Source organism: Diachasma alloeum, unplaced genomic scaffold, assembly GCF_001412515.2.
Source record: "Diachasma alloeum isolate Michigan unplaced genomic scaffold, Dall2.0 Dall_scaffold_00684, whole genome shotgun sequence".
NCBI lineage: Eukaryota > Metazoa > Arthropoda > Insecta > Hymenoptera > Braconidae > Diachasma > Diachasma alloeum.
This window is the reverse complement of record NW_021680816.1, coordinates 334,432-357,174: the sequence shown is the minus strand read 5'-3', so window position 1 is coordinate 357,174 and position 22,743 is coordinate 334,432. Positions and strand designations below refer to the sequence as shown.

The 22,743-nt window shown below is 37.3% G+C and overlaps 1 protein-coding gene across 2 annotated transcripts in view; it reads left to right on the top strand.

Annotated features, from left to right (window-relative positions):
* Positions 1 to 22,743, top strand: part of LOC107044193 — a 345,751-nt gene that overhangs the window by 84,699 nt on the left and 238,309 nt on the right. For both annotated transcript variants that reach the window (XM_015265993.1, XM_015265990.1), the window contains exon 2: positions 21,494 to 21,664. In XM_015265993.1, coding sequence (XP_015121479.1) covers positions 21,494 to 21,664 — 171 coding nt within the window. The remainder of the gene's footprint in view (positions 1 to 21,493; positions 21,665 to 22,743) is intronic.

Sequence of the window (22,743 nt, the reverse complement as noted above, 5' to 3'; positions counted from 1 at the left end):
TTCAATTAGTTCATCAAGAAGCCTTCTCCACCGAACTATCTCTACTCCAACATGGACGACCTCTTCCCCCCAGGAATCGACTCAATAACCTCAGCCTGAAGCTTGATGAGAACGGTCTCATACGAGTTGGTGGACGGCTGAGGAAGACTCGCAACTTCCCTCTGGATGGAAAACATCCCATACTTCTACCCAAGGGACACCACATCACTCACCTCCCCATCAAGAAAACTCACGTGGCTAATCTTCACACTGACATTCAGACTACACTTCATCTACTCAGGCAGCGGTACTGGTCCATTGATGGGCGCAGCCAAGTGAGATTGGTCATCCATAAATGCATCAACTGTGTCAGGGTGGATCCACCTGCAGTAAACTACCCAATGGCAGATCTTCCGAGCACACGCATCACGCAGACAAAACCCTTCATCCACACGGGAGTGGACTATTGCGATCCATTCCTCATCAAGGAGAGAAGACATCGTAACCTCAAAAAACTAAAAATCTGGATTTGCATATTCGTATGCTTCACCACCAAGGCAGTGCACATTGAATTAGTCAATGATTTGACAAGTGAAGAATTCCTGGCAACTCTCAGCAGATTCATTTCCCGACACCCATCTTGCAAGGCTCTCCATTCAGACAACGCGACTACCTTTATCGGTGCCAACAAAGACCTGAAGGAACTCTACGCACTCCTCAATGACGAGAAACATGGTAACTTCATCAACAGACATCTTGCCGAACAGGGTATTGAATGGCCCTTCATTCCCCCTGTTTCTCCTCACTGCGGTGGCATATGGGAGGCCCCCGTCAAATCCTGTAAGCAGCACATGAAGAGAGTCATTGGAAATGAGATATTGACATATCAACAACTCAACACGCTCTATATCAAAATTGAGGGAGTCCTCAATTCACGTCCACTGACTCCACTATCTGCTGACCCCAACGATTTCACCGCTCTCACACCTGCTCACTTCTTGCATGGAGATATAACCACTGATCTCCCTGCACCTAATTGGACAGAAACACCCAGCAATCGTCTTTCCTACTGGCAACATCTGGAGAAAATCAAGCAACATTTTTCGAACCGATGGCACAAGGAATACCTGTCGGAACTCAATATCCGTCACAAATGGACTTCAGGCCATCATGACATCAACATTGGAACCTTGGTGCTCTTGCGTGATGACAACCTGCCCCCTCTTAAATGGCGCATGGGCCGCGTCATTGAGATCTACCCATCCACCGACGGCATCATCAGAAAGGTTCGGACATCTACTGGAGAAGTAGATCGAAGTGTCCGACGACTGGCACCACTTCCCATGGACTCTAGCAACTCTAAGGACTAATTGATCGCAACGCTCTCAACAGGGGAGTATGTTGCGTATCAAAATACCCGAAATTACAACTTATCATTAATATTGATTTTTAAGGTATTTAATCAAATCTTTACATTTCGACTCATTTATTTTCTCACAAATCTTCTAAAATTGGAATAAATTAAGTCTCATCCAGACAAATGCAATAAACTCATTTAGAACATTTCTCACTTTATCCAGAATTTCTAGCTTCAATCATTTTATTAATATAATCCTCAATTTTGTGAAGAACGTTTTTCCCTTATTATTTTATTATTTTAATCCTCAATTCTCTCGAACATCTGGATAGAGCAAAATTTCTTAAATATTTGTATCTACTCTTTGTATTCCTTACATTCAAACTTGAATATTTTTATTACTTAATCCCTGTATTATTTGTAATGGACATTCCTCAGACTCTCTAAATATTATTAACCCCGTCCTAATCCCTAAAATATTCATCTCCCTATAACGGTTTATGACAGTGCCCTCTGCCCACTTTGCCATTACCTTTCCTTTCTTTATTAAACAGCCTTCTCTAATCCCTCACTAATTTTCCTTCCAGACAGTTTTTATTGGGGAATCGGCCCAACAGATGCCAAAAAATCTCACTCAACGTTACCTCTGACCTGCCAAACTGTTCCCTACCTCTTCTCCAATCAGAGTATTGTCCCACCCATCACGAAACTAATCAACCAATCCATTTGCAAAATCTAGTCCTTACTGCCCCTTCCCTGAATTTTCCTCCCTTCCAATCTTATGTCCAACGCGTCAAAAACTTGTAATTTTTCAAATCAGTATCGATCCAAACCGCGCAATAGAAACACCTCATCGGAGGTCCTCAACTCTTCTTGTTATATTTAGTGCAGAATAAACATCAAGTCAAGTTTTAAAACAGTGAGTGATTATTCCAAGTCTCCTCACCCCAACATTTTCCTTCCTCATCGAATTCCCCCCATTTTAATAAACAGCTACATAAGGATTAATTCGCCGTGTAGCATAAATTGTAAATACTGTTCTGTGCAGGTCAGAACTCTGGAAATTACAACTCCAGAGTGTTCAAAATCGAACGCAGTATTAACACAATTTAGTACAAGGGACATGGGTAAGGCCAGGCAACTTTTGTACACGTAATAAGGGGAGATTCTAATGGGTAACAACGGGAGAGATTCTAGGTGTATCGAGGGGAGGATGACAACGTATGATGATTAACTTAACGGGGGGAAAAATAACCAAGTGTGGCACACCGTTGGGGGGGGGAGATGGAAAGAAATAATGCTTAAGGCGAGGGGGAAATGAGGGGGACAACTCGTACTCACGTCGACTTCCGGGTACACTTTGCACGTGCATTTATCCTCCCCAATAAAAGGCACAGGACTTCTTTAGAAAAGGGCCTTCCTTCCTACTCTCCACTTCCTGGGCACCAGTGTAGATTGGGATGAGCTCAGAGTCTCCAACTATCCTCTTTCTGGTAAATCCGGGGCGATTTCTGCAAATAACGGGCTTTATTATTTTGTACTCTGTACGCGTGGTAACACTCGGGGCAGCTGGCTTACGAGTGCCAATTCTCCCGTTCTCCTTCGTCTCCTTCGTTCCCTTCGTTAGGACTCGCCCGTTGTCGAAGTCCTTCGGATGATTTTCGTGGAGAATCGCGACCAATCAGCTGGAGTGAATGATGCCCGCGATCACAGTCCAGGGATGTGTCACATAGAGAGTTGTCGAGGGCGGTACATGGTCGAGGGTTTCGGATGGGAGGATTCTAGGGCGACGGCTCCTGCAGTCTCGCAGTAGGGGCGGAACTGTTGCCTTCCTTCGGCTGCCGTCGTTGTTGAGTCCAGGGGCGATGGCGGAGGGGTAATGAGGGGGATAACTAGGGGAAAGGTACCCAACGGCGGCAGGATTTATGTTTTAGGGGGTAGTGTGTGTTGGGAAAAAATATGTATAGAAATAATAAAAAATGAATAAATATGCCCCGTCACAATATAATGGGTCGTAAAACAGAAACTTAACTTTGTTCTTTGGAGTCTCACGAACATTAAAAAAAAAAAATCAAATCGAACGAGGAACGTTTTAAAGGTAGAAAAATGAAAAACGACGTTTTCCGTGGAAGTACGGGGCAAAACCGATTGGGTCCGGGATTTTTCCCGCTTTTTAACGTATCCCATCATATAACTAAAGTCGCTCAATAAGTCCCTAGATCCAGCGAAGACTTTCAAATTTCACCGGGGTCGCCCCTTAATGAATAGATAATGCAATGGAGGTATAATTCTGATTAATTTGGATAAGCCATTTATTGAAATAACATCAATCATTTTGTGATAAGTAGAATTGAAAAGGACTGATTGAACTGTCATGGTATATATCATAGCAATTATGCATGATTGACCCCTCTTTAATAACATACCGTGAGATTCATAAAATTCGTGAACTAAAGTAAATATTCATCGATTCGAAATTATTACCGACTTAGAAGAGAAGCGCCAGGGTTATAGAATCATCAACGGGTTTCATAATTATGAAAACAGAATGTATCCTGGGTAGAAATTTCGTCAGTTACCCATCAGGTGCAACCGATATGGTCATCGGTTCCATGTAGGTTTCACCCTACAAGGATAATGAAAACGTCACGCAGTTACCTTACAAGTTACAAGTAGATTGTAACTCATCAAAAACTCACGTGATTATTTATTAACCTAATCATTATCAACAATTGGTTAATAATGAATACTCGTTAATTGCCATGGAAAAATATGCCCAATGATGAGAATTGATTTATACACGCAGAAAAAGAAAAAAAATACATGTTCGAAGAGTCGTCACCTATCCAATTCCGAACTTCACTGGATGTCACTTAAGTTTATGGTGATTGTCTGTTGTACTGAAGTCCAAGGGCACTATACTGTTAATTCTTGGGAATATAACATTTGCATTTCCCCGATAAGGCGAAGATTTGTAATCTCTGACAATTGACTTATGATTGTTATGTCTGAACCTTAATTTTAATCGTCATTTCCGACCCTCCTTTCTCTCATTTTTTACCTTTATTCTGACTATTATTGCCGACCCTAATTAATTAATCTTATTGCTAGGCCTTGAGACCTGATCCTTATTTTTGACCCTCGATTTTGACCCTTTTTTTAGGTTACTAATGGGTTCTCGACAAGTTATGCCCGGCGGAAGTTGGAGAATTTAATTTCGTGAACACCTTATAAGGGACAAATAAGTTACAAACGTGGTGAGCTACAAAAGTTTCTGATCGATAGTAAGTTCATCTGTGACCGACAATGATCGTCCCTACTAGTATTGTTGTGTTTGGAACCTACGGGGTAAGCGTCAGGTGGAAACTATACGTCAGGAACCCGCAATAAACTCATAGGTTCCCAATGCACATTGGGGACCCCCAACGAAATTTCTACTCGGGATCAGAAGCATCAGAGTTATATTGGACCGGAAACCTTACAATTATTTACTGACTTACCTGCAAATGTATAAGAAATTTTCATCAGAAAAGCAGTCTGTATTGTAATTAACATTGTGGAATTTTGCAATACACAATTATCTCCAGAAGTCATCGCAACGCATTCGAACTCGTTGAGCTCCCTATTGGGATGCACCTGAAATATCAATAGAGGAAAATGCATGAAGAAAAATGCACAATAAAAATCGTCCCACAGAGATGGGTAACAATAACTGAACAATATGTCATCGTACACTTACAGTGTGACATATTTTGTGGGATAAACGAGAGAGACCAATCTTTTGTCCTACATTATTTCTTCGGTTCTAAATTGAAAAATACACGTTCAGCGCCATTCCTGTCAGTGAAATTTCTTCCACTTTTTTTTTGTGTAATTATTACTACGTAAGCATTCTGGTATAATAGTTATGAATTCGATGAATATTATTTGGAATTTTTCCATTATAGTAAAAATCTAAAATCAAATTGAAGAAGGCAATTGCAAAATGATAGCATTCATCGCATTCACGTGAATGCTGCAAGCAATTTAAAATATGAGCATAGATAAATGCAAAAAATAGTATACATGGTGATGTCAGCACTTTGCTTACCAATTATAAGGAGAAAAAAAAATGAAAAATCAGCAATTCAATGGCACGAAAATTGTGAAATTACGATATTCAATTTTTGAATAGTGAGCGTTAGAATTTTCCAATGGTTTAGCGATCATGGTAGACCCCCGCTATGGGGCCTGTGATAATGATAGCTGTATTTTTTGCGATCATTTTAGCGGCATTATGCATGATAGTTGGATCAGTGTTCATTGGAGCAACCAAACCGACAATTTTATCAACATGAGGAGCGATATCAAATATTATATCAAGTTGCATTGACAGCTGCGTCACCGTTTCCAATCATACCGGCAGTCTATCACAACGTGATTGGCTGAAATATTGAAAAATTCCTGCGTTCACCATTCGAAAGTCTATTATTGGTATTTAATCATTTTTGCACCATTGAATTCGAGATTTTCTCTTCTATAACCTTCTTAAATTTGGAAGAAAGATGCTGAGGTCACTCTGCATTGTTAGTAATGTGTAAAGTTTCACTGTTTCACACGTACGTATGATACATCCAATTTTTTTCAATACTAATATTTCTTTAAATACTAATTTTTTAAATACTAATACTAATAAACAAAGGAGGCGACAGGCTTTCGAGATATTTGCGATATGGATTCGATATTATCTATTTATTTTTAACGGAATTTGTTGCAAGTTCCTTGGAACTTGCAACTGCCTATCACCCGGCGGCCTTCAGCCATCGATTCGATGTTTGCGATATACCTTTGGAGAAATTACGGCATGGCATGGGCGAATTTTTTGAATGAGAAAGTGCCGAGTTCACCTTTCATGGGGGTAATGGGGCTAAAGTTTTTGGTTTTTTGCACGGGGTAAGTGAAGTTTCTGGGTCATCTTAGAAGTCGTGCGTAAAGTAAATGCCCATGCATAAGGCTTCGCCTTACGCACTAGAAATTCCCTTTACATAACCTCTAAAATGTATGCACCTCGTGCGGAAAACAAACAATTTACGCCCACAAAATTACCTCAAATAAGTGAACTTTTCAGACAGGTATTACAAAAATACTGATTTCATTCAATACCTGATGATTCCCCAGTTCAACTAACCAAAACAATCCAAATAACGACTAAAATCACAAAAACTATCAAGCGCATCATATTTCCTCGATATCAGTTGTCATTCGAGAGGATCTTTACCGAAGTGAATTCAAATCCATCGGCTCAACGTATCTATATAGGTCTCTCTGTTTTGTTTGTGTAGTGATCAATCAATACCAGGAATTTCGACGAGACCTTTTGGGTCAGCATAGTGTATACATCAACGTGATTTCTAGAGAGTCTCTCATCTTCTTCTCGATCGAGCAAATTTCATTGATATTATTTCTCCTTGTCTAATCGAACACTTTGGAGAAGCTATTAAACAATCTGTAACCAAGTGGTAAGCGGTAATAGGTCTACTTATCACCTGTTTGAATTATCAAAGAATATCTTTGAATCTGAGGGCGATAAATGTCTTTGAGGACTTTATTTCTGTAAACAGCATTATTGCTATAAATAAAAAGATATTCCGAAGACTTTCCAAACGATTGGTTACCCTTTACTATTCCGTCACTGTTATTGTTTGTAAGTTCAAGATTTTCTTTCTTTTAGTAACAAGCAGGGTTGGGCCAGTGAAATACCACTGGTAATCGACCTACACTGATAGAAACGGTGGAAAGATTCAGTTGCACCAAACGAGGCTTCTTAACTGTTATGACGATTCGTTAATAGTTAATGAAAAGTCTCGTTTGGTTCGACTAAATCGTTCTATAAGTGTAGTTTTCGACATGTAAAAAACAAGGCATGTCGCATGTGGTAGCACGAGTCAAAAAATAAGTCTTTCCAAATCTTCCCTGTGTCTTCCAAATCTTTCCGATATTTGAACATATCCTCGACGACACGGGAAGACACAGAGAAGACTACAGTCGTCGCATCGAGGCGAGCCATACAAATTGGGAAGACTGTAGTCGTCCGAAAGTCATTCTGGTGCAGTAGTTACTCAACACGTGAAGACTGAGGAAGACTTGAGGAAGACAAGAATCGTTTATGTTTATGACGGTTGGAATGACACCAATCGTTCGTTTGTCGTTCTAGTCTTCATTTTTGACAGCATCGGTCAGTATCTCTGTCCTTTTCTAATTTTTATGGTCGGGGCCCGAGGGTCCCAAAAAGGAGGGGGTGGGTTGTCCTTTTTTTATGAAAAACAATTTATATATTATAATCTGAATAAAAAATATTTAATTTATTGATTCAAATGAAAATATCTACAAAAATTATGTGATTATAGAACTATAAACATATTGAAATTTCATGATACTATTATACATTTCCACGAAAATTTTCTGGAATAATCATACATTATGAATTATTTAAACGTCTCTAATTAATATTAGAATCCTAGTTAATTACATATGAAGACTTAGAAAATGAATTAATTCATAAAAATTACTTAAATCTATCTTACATTGTACAGACATATCGATGAAATATTCACATATAATGAATAATTCAGTACAACTTTTTCCATCATTATTAGTTTCCTAGTCATTTATGCTTGAAGAATTTGAAAATAAACCAATCCGTACATTTATAAAATTATTTTATACATATTACTCATATTCATCCTCATACTTACTTTATAGAAATTCCATAAAGTATACTACATTTTAATGAAATATCGGTGATACATTCGTACATTATTAGTAACGCAGTACAATGTCTCCAATGAGCACAAACTCCAATGATTATGTCTCCTGGTTGACATTAAATTTAGAGACTTGAAAAATAAAACAATCCATCCAATCAGAGAATCTATTTATACGTGTTACTGACTCATATTCATCGTCATTTTTGAATTCCGAATGATTACTACAATGCAAAAAGAGAATAGGAAACTGGGTTAAATGGCTGATTTGATACAGTAAGTGAATTCGTGCTTGTACTGTAATGAGACTGTGTAAGTGACTGATTATTGACATCAACAGTGGCCATTGTCACAGATATACCATATGTGGGAGAACATGGATTCGTTGAATTTAGAGAAATCTGCGAAGTATTCGAAGTTGTCGAACCTTGTGCCCAGTGGATTTGTTTAATTTCCAGTAGGCAAATAAGCATGCTGAACTTCATGGGCATAAGAAGCAACTACTTGGGACGTTTCTGTATTTGCATGTGTTGTTATTGATGACAGATTATGCAAATTGGTACTTATCATTCCAGTAATAGGGATTGTATGCGTTGTGTTGTTAGTTGTGGAATTGGAAATCTCCGGAGATGGAATAGCCGATAAATTCGGACCAATTATCGGACTCTGCATTACCGAACTAGTAGGTTTATAGCAGGTGTTTGCATCAGTTACTGTTGGTTCCTTGGATATATTTTGTGTTGATAAATAATGACGTTGGGATATCTGTGGATTCGGCTGTTCTAGGGAGGGGGTTGCAGCAGAGGATACGATATCAGGCTGTATTCTTGGAGAAGTTGATGGTTGATGAGAGAGCTACTAGGTTGCTGAAGAGGCTCGGGTGTCTGGAGTAGCATTATTTGAAGGAATGACTGTGCGTATTGTATCACCAGTTGAGTGATTGGGATTTCTTGGAAATGGAATGTTCTGTGAATTAGAAGGAGGTGCTTGTGTTGTTATTAATAAGGGACCATGGGAGTGGGAATTACTGACACTAGTGGTGACGATGGTGTGAATAAATTTTCCAGATAAGTCACCGGAATTTTCTGGTGATTGGAAACCTTGGGGAGTGACAGGCATTCTGCCACCAGTTACCATAGGTCCCGTGATAGCATTCTGTGCGGACAATTGACCATGACGAGTATGTTGGAGCAGAGAATGAGAAGTGATAGGGAGTGGAACATGGGGAGCTCCTTGAAAATTCGGTGCTTGGGGAAATTGTATCATTGCTGAAGAGAATTGCGGATTCAAATGAGAGATGCCAGGGGTCATGACTGGCTGCGTTGCGAAGTTCGTCGAGAAAACTTGATTTATCGGAAACTGAACAGGCTGTGGGGCAATAGTTATTCTGTCATACTGTGTCAACGGATTTGGTACTCGATGAGTTATGTGGGAAATTTGGTGGGGTTTCATGTTGTATCCAATTGTTGGTTAGCTGAGGAGGACGAAAAAGGGACGAAAGTCCGTGCGAGGAACTCGGCTATGTAATGGGGGATCCTGAGCCATGTGCCTGTTGAACGTACACAGTTTTCTGTACAGGATGAACCAATTGTCGGCCATGTGGAGATGGATGACCATTATCAGAGGTTGATGAAATATAACTTGAATTTGAAGTCATAGTCATTGTCATAGTTGGACGTGGGGTGTTACAACTTACAACCAAGCTCGGCTGTTGAGAAGATGTGGTCACGTTCTGTGCTACGTGAGCTCTTTTCAACTGCGGTGTGTCTCCTGTATCAGTGGTGGATGGTTCCTTCAATTTTTGTTTCCTTTTACGATTCGAACATGCATTCGTCACTGCTATTGTAAATTGACTGAGGGAGACATATTCTTTGGAATGAGTGTTCACGAGATCCGAAAAGAATGATAATATAATAATGAAATAATTGCATCAATTAAGAATCATAATATTTTAATGATGAAGATACTGACCAAAAATTGCTTCAAATACACAGTGATCGATAGCTGTAGTGCCCCTAGTTCCTTTAGCTGTTCTTGTTTTCAAATTTTTTCCATATATCTCAATGAGTAAGTTGACTGTAAGCTTCCGCCAATCACCATCCTTTTTGAAGACGTTTGTGTGTTCATCCAGAGCTTTAGTTCTCAAATATATTGAAGAATCAGGGAAATATCTCACGCTGCGGAAGAGAATAAATAAATTACAAAATAAATAAATAATAAATTAGGAAACAAGTTACATATAGATTTGAAGTTACAAACAAAAAATGAAAGAGAGAATTTTTCAGTTTTAACTAAAAAAAGCAAGTGAACCTGAATCAAAGATATCAATATTTCTGGAATAAAATATATTCAATTTCTAGGATATAAGGCTCTTCATTGATGAATATTATGCCTTGATCGAACATATAAGACTGGTCATAGTCGAACTAACTATATGGGGAAATCAGATATCACGTCTATGAACATATAATAATTTGGAAAAAAGTTTGGATATACTATTTTAATAAACGTTATTGATTTTCTATTGGGTGTCAAAAAATTTATCGATATTTTTACATTTAATCGTAAAAAAAAAATTATTACAAAAGTTGGACATTAAAGATAATTTTCATCATTGGCATAAAATGTTTATTACTCTTTTTTTCTGATTTTTCGAGATTTCATCTACATTTTAATATTCTCCCTAATCTCGAAAAATTTATTTTCTGATAAGACTCTGGGTTGTTTTACCACTTCTAAATTAATTACTATTAATAATACTAGACTGCCAATTGAGCACAAACGCAATCAGAATATTTTTATTCATACTAACTCCCGTTTAGAATTTATTTCAGATTTTAATATTTAAAATTTAAGTTATGTTTATACTACTTTAAGGAAGTTGAATTATTCATCTATCAGAAGAAAACGTTCGAAAAATACTAATCCGTTGCAAAATGGAATTTGATGATCCTCATTAAGTGAGGATTTTTTAGAATTTTATCTCGCCTGATTTAGTAGCAAAATTTGAAAATCATCAAAACTATAGATAGCCTGCTCAGTACGAAACTGTTATCAAAGAACTACTTTCATTACGTGGAGGAAAAATATCTATTAACTCGGCAGCGAAAAATGCTTGGTCGTTTCTACCAATGTCAGAATCCTCAACGTCCGTGTGAATTTCTTCATCACTATTCTCATCTAAATTCTAATGCTGGAGTTTCACGGGCGTTATTAGTATATCAACACGTTTCACTCCGATTTTGGAGGGTGCAGGGTGGTTTTTCTCGGCCTGTGTTCTACTCCTTGAAGCTTCCATGGTATCTCGACACTGGAAATCATCAATGGGGCTTTTCCCATTTGATTCAATTGTCTTGGATTTAAACTCATTAGAAAATAGCGATTTCGTTCCAATGATTTCGAGATCTATCTGACGATTCACTCCAAAACTATTCTTTTGTATTTCCTTATCTAGAGCTCTTATCTTTTGCTTCGCTAGATGAACGTCAGGTGTCTGTGCTTTGACTTCAGGAGCAATCAAGTCACCACTGGTTGAAACACCCCACTTCTTTAATTCTTCGCACGATTTTGGAATAAAAAATTATTCACTGATTGAGTTAAATGTTATGATAGGCCGTTTTTCTCTAAGCTAAGAGATGCTACATGTATGGGACCCTCTCCCCCCTCCCCTCTCTCCCCAGATCCATTAGTTTACAGATCAGAACTTTTATGGAATAGTCAATAAATATCACAGGCACTTACCCCCAATTTTGAGTATCCTGACGCTGTAGGTTTTTGATTTCTTCATACCCTCCTCCTTCCAGGCTAATCTCGTATCAGTATTCTCATGGCGATCCTTCTTTGAGATACTTGTTAGTGGGATCACATCACTTTTTTTTCACTGTTCCAAAAAATAATCGCAAACATTGCAGACAACACTTACGAACGCATCAAGAAATAATTGAAAACGAAGAGAAACGACGCGTATCCTTCAATGGTCAACGGCAAACTCAACAAATTTGAACATTCTAACGAATGAAATCTATTTTTTTTCTAGGTGTGTTAGCTCCTAACGATTATTATGAAATTTATGGAAGGGAACTAAATTTTTCATATTTATTGTAGAGAAAGAAATCAAATTGCTTTTGAGAACTTTCAATTTATCGATTCATTTTTCCTCGCATCTATTGAATCAACTCTAATTTAGGCAACTTTCATGACACGAAAAAACTTTTCTCGTCTTCTCTCAAATAGTGAATGTTCGATGATTGAAAATTTGATTTTTCTCCTTCACTATCTGATTTCATTGACTTCGCACCGAATCATTTCGATCACTTTCGGTGCTCAATGAGCAGAGGACGGGATGAAAATGGTTTCATTCCTCTCGCAGATTAATTAATCACTAAAAACGAAGAATTAAAAAAAAAAACCTCCAGTGAAATCCTTGCTAATCAAGTAAGTATCTTGTTAATAAGTGGTTCCTACAAAAAAAAACTCTGAACTTCCGTATTGAGAAATTTTAATTTTATTGAAGCTGCTCATATGATTTGGTTAAGCTAAAAAAAAAAAACATTTTTTTTTCATTTTTTTTCCAGTTTCGTTACGCTTACTACGTTAATTTTTCCATTATTTGAGTTTTTGACACCATTTTGTGTTTCCGCTGAGGTAAATTTTCTTTTGTCTCTATGTGTATTGCCGACGGAAATTTTCCGTTTTTTCGATTGAGCATGGTTTCAATTATCTCACTCCATCAAACATGGTTGAAAATTGCAAAAAAAAGTTGGAAAATGAGCCTTGTACCCCTTTCCCCCACCACGATTGTAGATTTCTTGTTTTTCTTACTCATACTGAGGGTTTTCATGGAGCATATCGGCGAATCAGAGTGGGTTCTCACTCTGTTCTATCTGGAAAATAATTTTTTCTTAGTGCTGTTTTTGGAAATTCTTCCAATTTCTAAGTTTTTCCTTTTTTTCATACAAAAATTTACTATTTACTGTAAAAACGAATTGAAATTTTGAAATAAAAAATGGGAAAATTGGGAAAAGTTATCAACGGAACTCGGAAAAATTATTTTTGCATAGAACGGAGTGAGAACCCAGTCCGATACTTTAATATGTTTTGTGGAAAAAGTGTCTCTTTAATTGAAAAAAGAAGAGAATCTGAAATTGAAGTGAGAAAAAGCGACACAATATGCAATTTTCAACTTTTATTGCGATTTAACGACTTTTGCAATGGAGTGAGCAAATGGAGTTGGAAATACATATTGAAAACTTAAAAAAAAAGATTATCTCTGCAGAGACGAAAAATTTCGTCGAAAATTCTAGAAATGAAAAAAATAACACGGTGAAAGTGTGGATGGTAAATGAAGAATTGTGATGACAAAAAAAATAAAGATGAAAAGTTGATAAACAAAAATTATCCAAATTCTAACGTAGATAAAAAAAATTGTTATTCTTCGACTCTAGCCATGCAAAACATAAAATTAGGTCAACATGACGAGGTCCTGCAGGATCGCCAACAGAAGGGAGTGGTCCCTCAATAAGCAGTGACTGATGAGTCACTTATACCTGGTCCCCTGTCTCATGTACAAAAATTAGGGCAAAAGTTAAAATCAGACCGTGAAACACGTTAGTATGAAACCGAGTTTGATTTAGACCAGGTGCGACTTCAAACTACTTCATTTAAAAAAAAATATTTTCATCTACGAGAAAGTGATTCCCTCAATCTAAAATTGAGAATCACAGTTAATTATGCGGAAAGCATACCGAGAACTTTCGAGATCAGGGCGATGGCGTCGCAGTAAAGTTTCACACCAGGCCCCAGTAGAAAAACAATCTCGGTGAGTTATACCTAAATGTTATTATAAAATACACCTCTGCGAATTCTTCGTGTCCTTGTGCACTTCTAATTAATTGTAAAAAAATTGAAAGAGATACTTGTTTTACAGATGCGAGGTCGATACAAGACTATATGATAATGTAGAAATCCCTGGAAAAAATTTCTCTTCTAATCAAGGAACTTCCCATGATTTGGATCATCAAGAAGGCTTCGATACTGATGGTACATATGATATGGAGATTGTACAGGGGGTAGAACCAACTGAAATGGATGTTGAAAATCGTGGGAGTGATATAACCGATAACGATGAAGAGGAAAGTGATATGGAAAGCTTTCTTAACATTAATACAGATGGAACGGATGACAAAAATGATTTGGACCCAAGTGATTATGAATATGAAGATAATGAGGTTGAAAATGAGGATGAAATTCCTCGTCCACGTTATAAAGAGCCATTATACAGCGGAGCTCCATTAACTGTTGAACATAGTTTATTGCTAGTGCTCGCCCTCGTCTTAAAGCATAATCTCACTGGATCTTGCCTTGAAGATGTATTGACCGTCATTCATTTGTATAGTTTGGCCCAAGATTTGAAAAAAATGAGTTTATACTATTTCAACAAATATTTTTCTCTCATGAAAGCAACATATTCGAAGCATTATTATTGTACCAATTGTTTGTTACCTTTGAAAAATTGAAAAGAAAAATGTTTAAAATGTTCACTTAGTAAAAAAAATTCGTATTTTATACAACTTTCAATTCCATCGCAGATTAAAGAGATGTTGAGTCGAGAAGGTTTTTATGAGTCATTACAATACAGATTGAATCGCAAAAAGAAGAATAAGAATGGGTTTGAAGATATTTATGATGGTGAAATGTATAAAAATATTCAACAACAAGGATATTTATTGAACTCAGACGAAATTTCATTTACATGGTACACGGATGGGGTACCTGTCTTCAAATCTTCGAATATAAGTAGTCGGCCAATATATTTGCGATATAAATGAATTACCATACAAACAACGAATTTTGCGTGAAAATACCATTATTGCTGGTTTATGGTATGACCCGAAAAAACCTAATGCGAAAATATTTGTTAAATCCCTTTATCAAGACTTCGTCGGGGTGCTCAATGCAAGATCCCCGGGAAGCAGCCTGTAAGAATTTGCGGTATATTATTATGCGAAGTGTGCGATTTACAAGCAAAAGCCTTGTTTTTGAATATAAAATTAGTTATTTGCATGCTAGTTTTTTCATTGTTCAAATATTTAAATTCTAATTTATTTGAATGCTTTTTTCTTAAACAAATCTCCAATTTTCAAGATGAACGATTTGAGGATACGAGTGTTTTACGTAAACATTAAAATATTTTTTCTCATCATGATCCTGTGAATATACTTCTCCAACCCCACTCGTCGAAAATTTTTCTAAGTTCCACTGACGATTAAAATTTTTCCAATTCCAACTCTGAGATTAAATTTTTGTAAGTTCCTTGGACCATGAAAATTTTTCTAAGTCCCGAAAATTTTGAAGACTACAGCGACAACCGAACGATAACAGTCTTCATGTCAATATTTTGAGTTCAATCATAAAAATTTTATGATTTTATTGCTCCCTCGACCCTTCTACCTGCTTGATGGACCCTAAAAATTTGGAAGACACGAACGCACAAATCGACGACTCTTGTCGTTACGATTGATTTTTCGTTGTAAGTATTCCCTTTATCGTCCTCAGTCTTCCGTAGTCGGCCGGGGTCAGACAGGCAGACCAATCACAAGGGTCAAACAACTACAGGGGTCAACCAGGAGAAGTAGGCATAAAAATCACAAGAATCATGCAATCATACATCGAGCGAAATATATCAGACAGTTTTCTTCTTTAATCTGTGCTCTGCTTGCCTCTCCCAGTTGACTCTTGAGATTGTCCTGCCTGTACTTTGACGTATGACCCTCGCAAGTTATGATCTTTGCGACGTTTGATTCTCGTGAGCACTGGCAGTTACGTTAGGGGGTTTTGGATCTATTGTTTATCTTTGGTGGTCTATTAGCGTAGTATCACTCGGGCGGATACGAAATAATCATCCTCGAGTTGAAATCCCCATTCCCCATTCGAGTACTGAATCAAATATATTTTATACTCGAATCAAGAATAATATACTTGAATCGAGCATATTTTATTCTTGATTCAGGTTTGCGCACATACTTGATTCCGGTATGAGATATACTCAATTCAGTTTTTTTTTTGAGTACGTAAATTACCAATATTCTAGTATGTATGGTACATCTGGATTTTCAGTGAGCGTCCCAATTCTGGTAACAATAATTGCGGGAAGAGATCGATGGAATTGGAATATTCAGTCTAAGGGATCCAATCACTTCAAACAGGGACATATCTAAGACAAACAAGAGCACAAAGATTACTTCACAAAGCTGTATCTTTCTTCAACACTTCAGGTTATTAGAAATATTCTTCGAAAAATGATTCGGAATCCACTGGACCGAAACTTCTGTATAGATCTTCTATTGCGTTTAAGAATGGTGAATCGAAATTAAGAATTGTGGCGTGACCTTCCGAATGAAGTCAACGTAGCCCGAGTCGAAAAATTGATCGTTCCGAATCTTCCTCGTGTCTTCCAAGTCGCTCCGATTTCTGAATATATCGTTAACGACATAGGAAGACACAGGGAAGACTATAGTCGTCTTATCCTCGATGGCCATAAAAATGAGAACGACAAGAGTCGTTCAAATATCGCTCCGATGTTGTAGTTATGGGACTCATGAAGACCAAGGAAGATTTGAGGAAGACAAGAATCGTTCCCATTTATGACGATTGGAGCGACACCGATCTTCCTTTGGTCGCTCTAATCTTCATTTTCGGGGTATCGGTCAGTATGTCCGCGAGTATGTCCGTCCTTATTTAAATGTTATGGCTAGATACCGTTGGTTCCGGCGGGGAGAGCAGGAGGGAGGGCAATGGAGGGGTTGTACCATTTTTTGTTTATATAAAAGATTGAAACAAATGAAAAATATTCGATTTATTTTGGAAACTACAAAACTATAGATTTATCGATGTTACAAAAAATGATTATACAGGGTGTTCCATTTGAAACAATGCACCCAAATATCTTCTAAGGGGGACAAGTGACAGGAAATTTTCAGGTACAGAAGTTTTAGAGTTCCGAGGAGGACATTTGATGCATGCATTTTTTTGCGCTTTCACGATCATACTTGCAAGCTGCAAGCACAAGGAGCTTTTTCTTAAATGGCAATCGGATTTTTTACCCTATTGAAACTTGTTCTCCTTGATAAGTAGTTTTCAAATACCTCATCATTCATGTGAACTCGTTCGATTTTACTCGGAGAATGCGACGAAAATGAGTTCTGTTATCAAACTGAAGATTCACACACCCTTGACGCGTCTTGGCGTAGATAATTGTTCTGCTAATCCATTTACCAACCGTAGTTATGGAATGTAAACAATAACAAAGAATTCTCCATTAACTCGAGGATTCTGCTATTCGAAACAGTTTCAATTCAACCAGAATCGAGTTAGTATCCCCTGTAATTTCATTGAACACATCACGATGTATTCAGCGAGTGAAATTGTCGATATTTTACTCGTATTAGGAGAGTGCCGCGGAGTCTATCGAGCCGCTGCCCAGACATATCGAGAACGGTACCCTAATCGCCGACGTCATCCCACAGATGCAGTAATTCGGAACATTGAAAGGAATTGTAGGAGAGGACGAACTTTTCCATGACAACAACCACAACAACAAGGTATTAATCCTGATGATCCACGAGCTGTTGCCATTCTCGCTATCATTCACATGAATTCACGCTAAATTCACATGATTCACGCGAAAAAAGTCTGAATCTTTAGTTTGATAACAGAATTCATTTTCGTCGCATTCTCCGAGTAAAATTACAGGAGATCACATGAATGATGAGGTATTTGAAAACAACTCATCGTATATCCTACATCAGGAATTTCATTCTATTTTTCGAGGTGAATAAAATATTTTCTAATTATTCTATTTGAAACATTCCGATGCATCAGTTGAGGAAAAAAAATAAAATGATAATCAATCGACCATGTATTATACATGCAAAAGAAATTAAATTTGAGCCGAATTTTAATCTATAATTAGGTCATTAGGATCTCATTTTTCAATATACGATCCTTTGAATATATTTCGGCGAATTTTGCTCGTAAGAAACGCCTCTAAGTTCCACTAACAAGTCAAATTTTTCTAAGTTCAGTTATGTGAAGAAATTTTTCTAAGTTCCCTTGACACGAAAATTTTTCTAAGTCCCAAAACTTTCGAATACTTTGACGATAACACAACGATACCAGTCTTCATGTGAATATTTTCAGTTCAGTCATAAAAATTTTATGATTTTATTGATCCCCCGATCCTTTTACCGGCTTGATGGACCCTAAACGTTGGGAAGAGACGAATATACAGATCGACGACTCTTGTCGTTCCGATTGGGTAGTCGTTGCAAGTACATATTCGCTTTGTCGTTCTCTGTCTTCCGTGGCAAGGCGGGTCAAACGACACCCAACCACACATGGAAGATTTCTATCGTTTCCAAAAAGTGGTGAAGACATGGAAGACTAAAGTCGTTGCTAAAAAACGGGCAAAAAATCCGAACACAAAAGAAATCGTCGCCTTGGAAGACACAGGGAAGATTCGGAACGGCCGATTTTTCGACTCGGGAACGTGAACTTGGTCCTCGGACGAATATCGAGCTCATTTCGAAGTCAATCAGTCTAAGCAAAGGATTCATGTTCGCCGATAGGCAACAACTATGTGACATAATGTAAAATTTGGCTCTATATCGAACAAGCCATGTTCTTATCATGAGAAATTAATGTTCATAGTCAAAAACTAGATAACCGCATGATGATAAATTACACTTCTTATCGAATAAATAATACATTTTTCATTATGAGAAGTCGAAGGTGTTCGGGAAGGGCGAGAGGTTATAAGAGAACCAACTATTGTGAAAAAAACGACAAGCATTTGTATCAAGTGCTGGTGGATTTGATGTCTCAACAACCTTTCTATCTAAAAGTATCACAAGTATTCAAAGTTGTGAGACCGATCCACCTATTTTATACATTATCGTTCGTTAATTTTTTACGTTACCAAAAAAATAACAAAAAGTTTTAGAAGGACGCTTCCGACTAGAGGGTCGGAAGTATCAGTCGAAAAATAAGGAACCATCCCTTATATCTGTGGAGGCACCGGCGTTGAAAGATAGATGTTTCATAAAAGTTGATATAGAAATCAAGGATAACAGACTGCTACAGATTTCTCAAATATTCTAATAAATTTTATGTTGCGAGTGATCAACATGGTTCAAAATCAAAGTATTTTGATTTCCAGGTTAATGAAAAGGGTAATGAAAAAATCATGTGCTTTTGTTTGAAAAGAATGTTGATAAGTTTTCAAAGTCAGAATAACCCTAGCAATTCTCAAATTCATTATGAGTGACACTTCTCGAGTCTGTTCAATCCGTACTATACGTTTATTAACGCTGTTTCTCTATTACACCAAGAATAGTGACAAAAGTCCGGATCTACGCTGACACAACAGGGAAACTATGTAATTTTTTTCGTGGAAAAATGGCGATCATTAGATGTTTCTTAAAAATATATATTATTGAAGAGATGGGGGTAAACATTATCAGATTCCCCTAGTGACCGAACTTTTTCAAATACACTACACACTGTTAGAAAAAAAAAGAAATTTAATGGACAGTTTTTTATTTATTTATTATTACATTTAATGGACAATTGACTACTAATTTTCAGGACAGTGACACTGAATGCTATTTAGGTTAAAAAAATCATGAAATTTCAGATTTCACTGAAGATTTAGTAAAATTCCAGAATTTTAAGCAACATAAAGACAAGAATTTCTTAATTTATTTGAATTTCCAATCAAATATAAATATTCCTAATTACATAGAATTTTCAGTAAAATCTGAAATTTCATAATGTTGTTCCCCTTAAATCACATTCAGTTTTACTATCCTGAAAATTCCAGAAAATATTTACTGGAATTTTATGGTTTCTTTTTTATTTTTAGGGAAAAATAGAACTGAAATTTACAGTTCTCTTTAATTTTTCCCTTTAATTCTGAATTTTCAATGACGATATTCCTTGAAGTTTTAGTGGTAATTAAATTCGATAAAAATGTCCAAAAAGTGTACCAGAACTTTCAGACAAAATTTTTTAACAGTTTATGGGGAATTCTTTCCGGAAGCGAGACCGGACCATAATACAAAAGCAGCGGTAATCCGAGTGAGTGAATCATCTCGCGCCATGTCAATAACTGTCTGGCTATATGGGAACCAAATCACATTATATCAACGAATATAAATGTCATCATTAAAACATAAATTTCTTCTATCGAGTCAATCCAACAACATCCATGATTCTAAAGAAAAATTCTTATTTACGTAACAGCTAACGGATTGCTCAAAATGTTGGGATAACAACGACTGTTGAAGGTCGTGAGACCGGAAATATCCAGGCCCATGCAGCGATACGTCTACACCCGATTCAACTCTCCCTCGAACAATGCTTTTTGTCAGAAATTTACGTTGAAAAGAATGTAACGTTCGTACAATCGTGAGCAACTAAAATTCCACCCTCATCTATTCTAACATTTTCCCGCTCATGTATATATCCCCACTGTCGTGTATAGTAAGAGTAACCAGTGACACAGCTGTCGCAAAAACCGGAAGCACTCGTTGCGTTCTTCCATCCTGACAGATAATTACGAACAGGTGAGAGACCTCTTCCCAATCGCAGCAAAAAAACATCTCATCCCGTCTATAATTACCATGATTAAAAACAGCAAAATAATTTGCTCTAAGTTATTGTCGCAGTTTTCACAAAGCAGTTGTATCCACAGCTCGGATTTCCTGGATTCCCATTCCGGACTAATCGTATTTTAACAGCTGCTGCAAACGCCCTAATTGTTTACTGCACAACTATTAGTTAATGAATTGAATGAGATCATAATTAAAGCGAATGAGTGGTACGTGTACTTCACGATATAAATATTTCTACTGATTCAAAAGGATCGTGGGATATGTAGATATAACGCAGACGTTTTAAACGCTTTATTTACGAAAGAGAGAAAATGAAAGAAGGGACGTTATCGGGTATCGCTCTATCTACGTGCTCCAACCTGCAATCTCCCACTCGCTCGTTCTAAAACAGTGATTATAAAACGGTCATAAGAGACTAACTGGGGCGTTTGTCGGTATGATTTCCCATGGGCTCTTATCTTCTCAGTTATCATCGAGTCAACGGTTTTAATTACTGACAATATAGTCGTTAAGTTCTTTCTGAACTCCGCTACAAATTGCTAGAGATTAAGTATCACCCGGAGGGTGTTATCGTTATCAACCGAGTGCGAAATCTGTTTTACCGTTCACGTTATAAGATGCAAACTCAGGAGTAGGAAACTGCAATTTCCGTCGTCGGTATGGAAATGGGAGTTCTTTTGACCAACTTCTCTGTAACGATTGGAGGTATCTAATCTAGGAAATTTTTTCTGTCGATGTTTCAGTGATCATGCAGTGGCACCTTACCATCTACCGGGTAGCCTACGCGGCCCCCTGAGCAACTGCAACAACAACTACCCCTCGGGTCAGGGTCACAGCCATGAACCACCCTTGCGACATACGACATCGAGGACTGATTACTCCATTGCGCCGCATGGCTGCGCTTTACACTCAAGGTATGTCGGATTTTCTACCTTTTTTCGATGTCATTTACCTTTCCTCAGCTGGGGAGAAGGCAATCAGATGTGAAAGGGTATAAGACAGTTTCTAAGACATTTTGGGAGCCATGATCAAATTTTTAAATGCGAATTAACAGAGCTCATTCAAGAGTAATTATTTGCAATCGAATCACTCAGATATTTTTAGATTAGATTCGATATTCGGTAAGTACAGCGGTTGGATGGAGATTGAACTGTGTTGATTTAACGAGCTTCCGCCACCCTCTTTCGATGATGAGCGGATCGGACCGATTACTAAAGCCAGAATTCCGTTGTTCACTTACCCCTCCCATCGGGACACTAATAACACGGTCCGAAAACACTGAATTCAAGCTCTAATTTAGTGAGAAACCAGCGTGATTGTCAATTATTGGAAAGTTTCATTGTTATCGGAGGGTTGGTGAATTGGACTCTATTATTGAGGAGATATTGCCTCGGGAACTAGGTAACCCGTTGGATTTGATGTTCAGATACCTCGGGGATAAATTTGTATACACTGAGAAAAAAAAATATTTTTGCCAAATATCCATTTACTTGAGAGAAGTATTTATTTTTTCAATACGGTATTTCTCCATTCGAGTCATTCTCAGGCAGTCCTCATTAGGTTTCAATCATGTCAATTATATTGCTCTAAAATATGATCATGTTAGTTATAACCTTGAGTGAACTGCTTCAATAATTATCAACATTAAAAAAATTGATCGAAATTCTGCCCTGTAGAAAATGAAAAATTTTGGAAATATGAATAATCATTAGAAGAGTCCATCCAAGGTCATGTGCAACATAGTCATCCTCTAGAACAACATGACTATTGTAATTGAAACTTAATCAGGCTCGCCTGGGAATGACTCAATTGGAGAAATACGATTTTGAAAAAATGAATACTTCTCTCAAGTGAATAAATATTTGGCAAAAATATATTTTTTTCTCAGTGTACCTGTATTAGTGAAAGCTAAATGATGAATACATTATCAGAAAAACTTAATAAAAGATTGGAAATAGATTCCAAAAGCTTTTATCGAAATTTTTTCATCTGT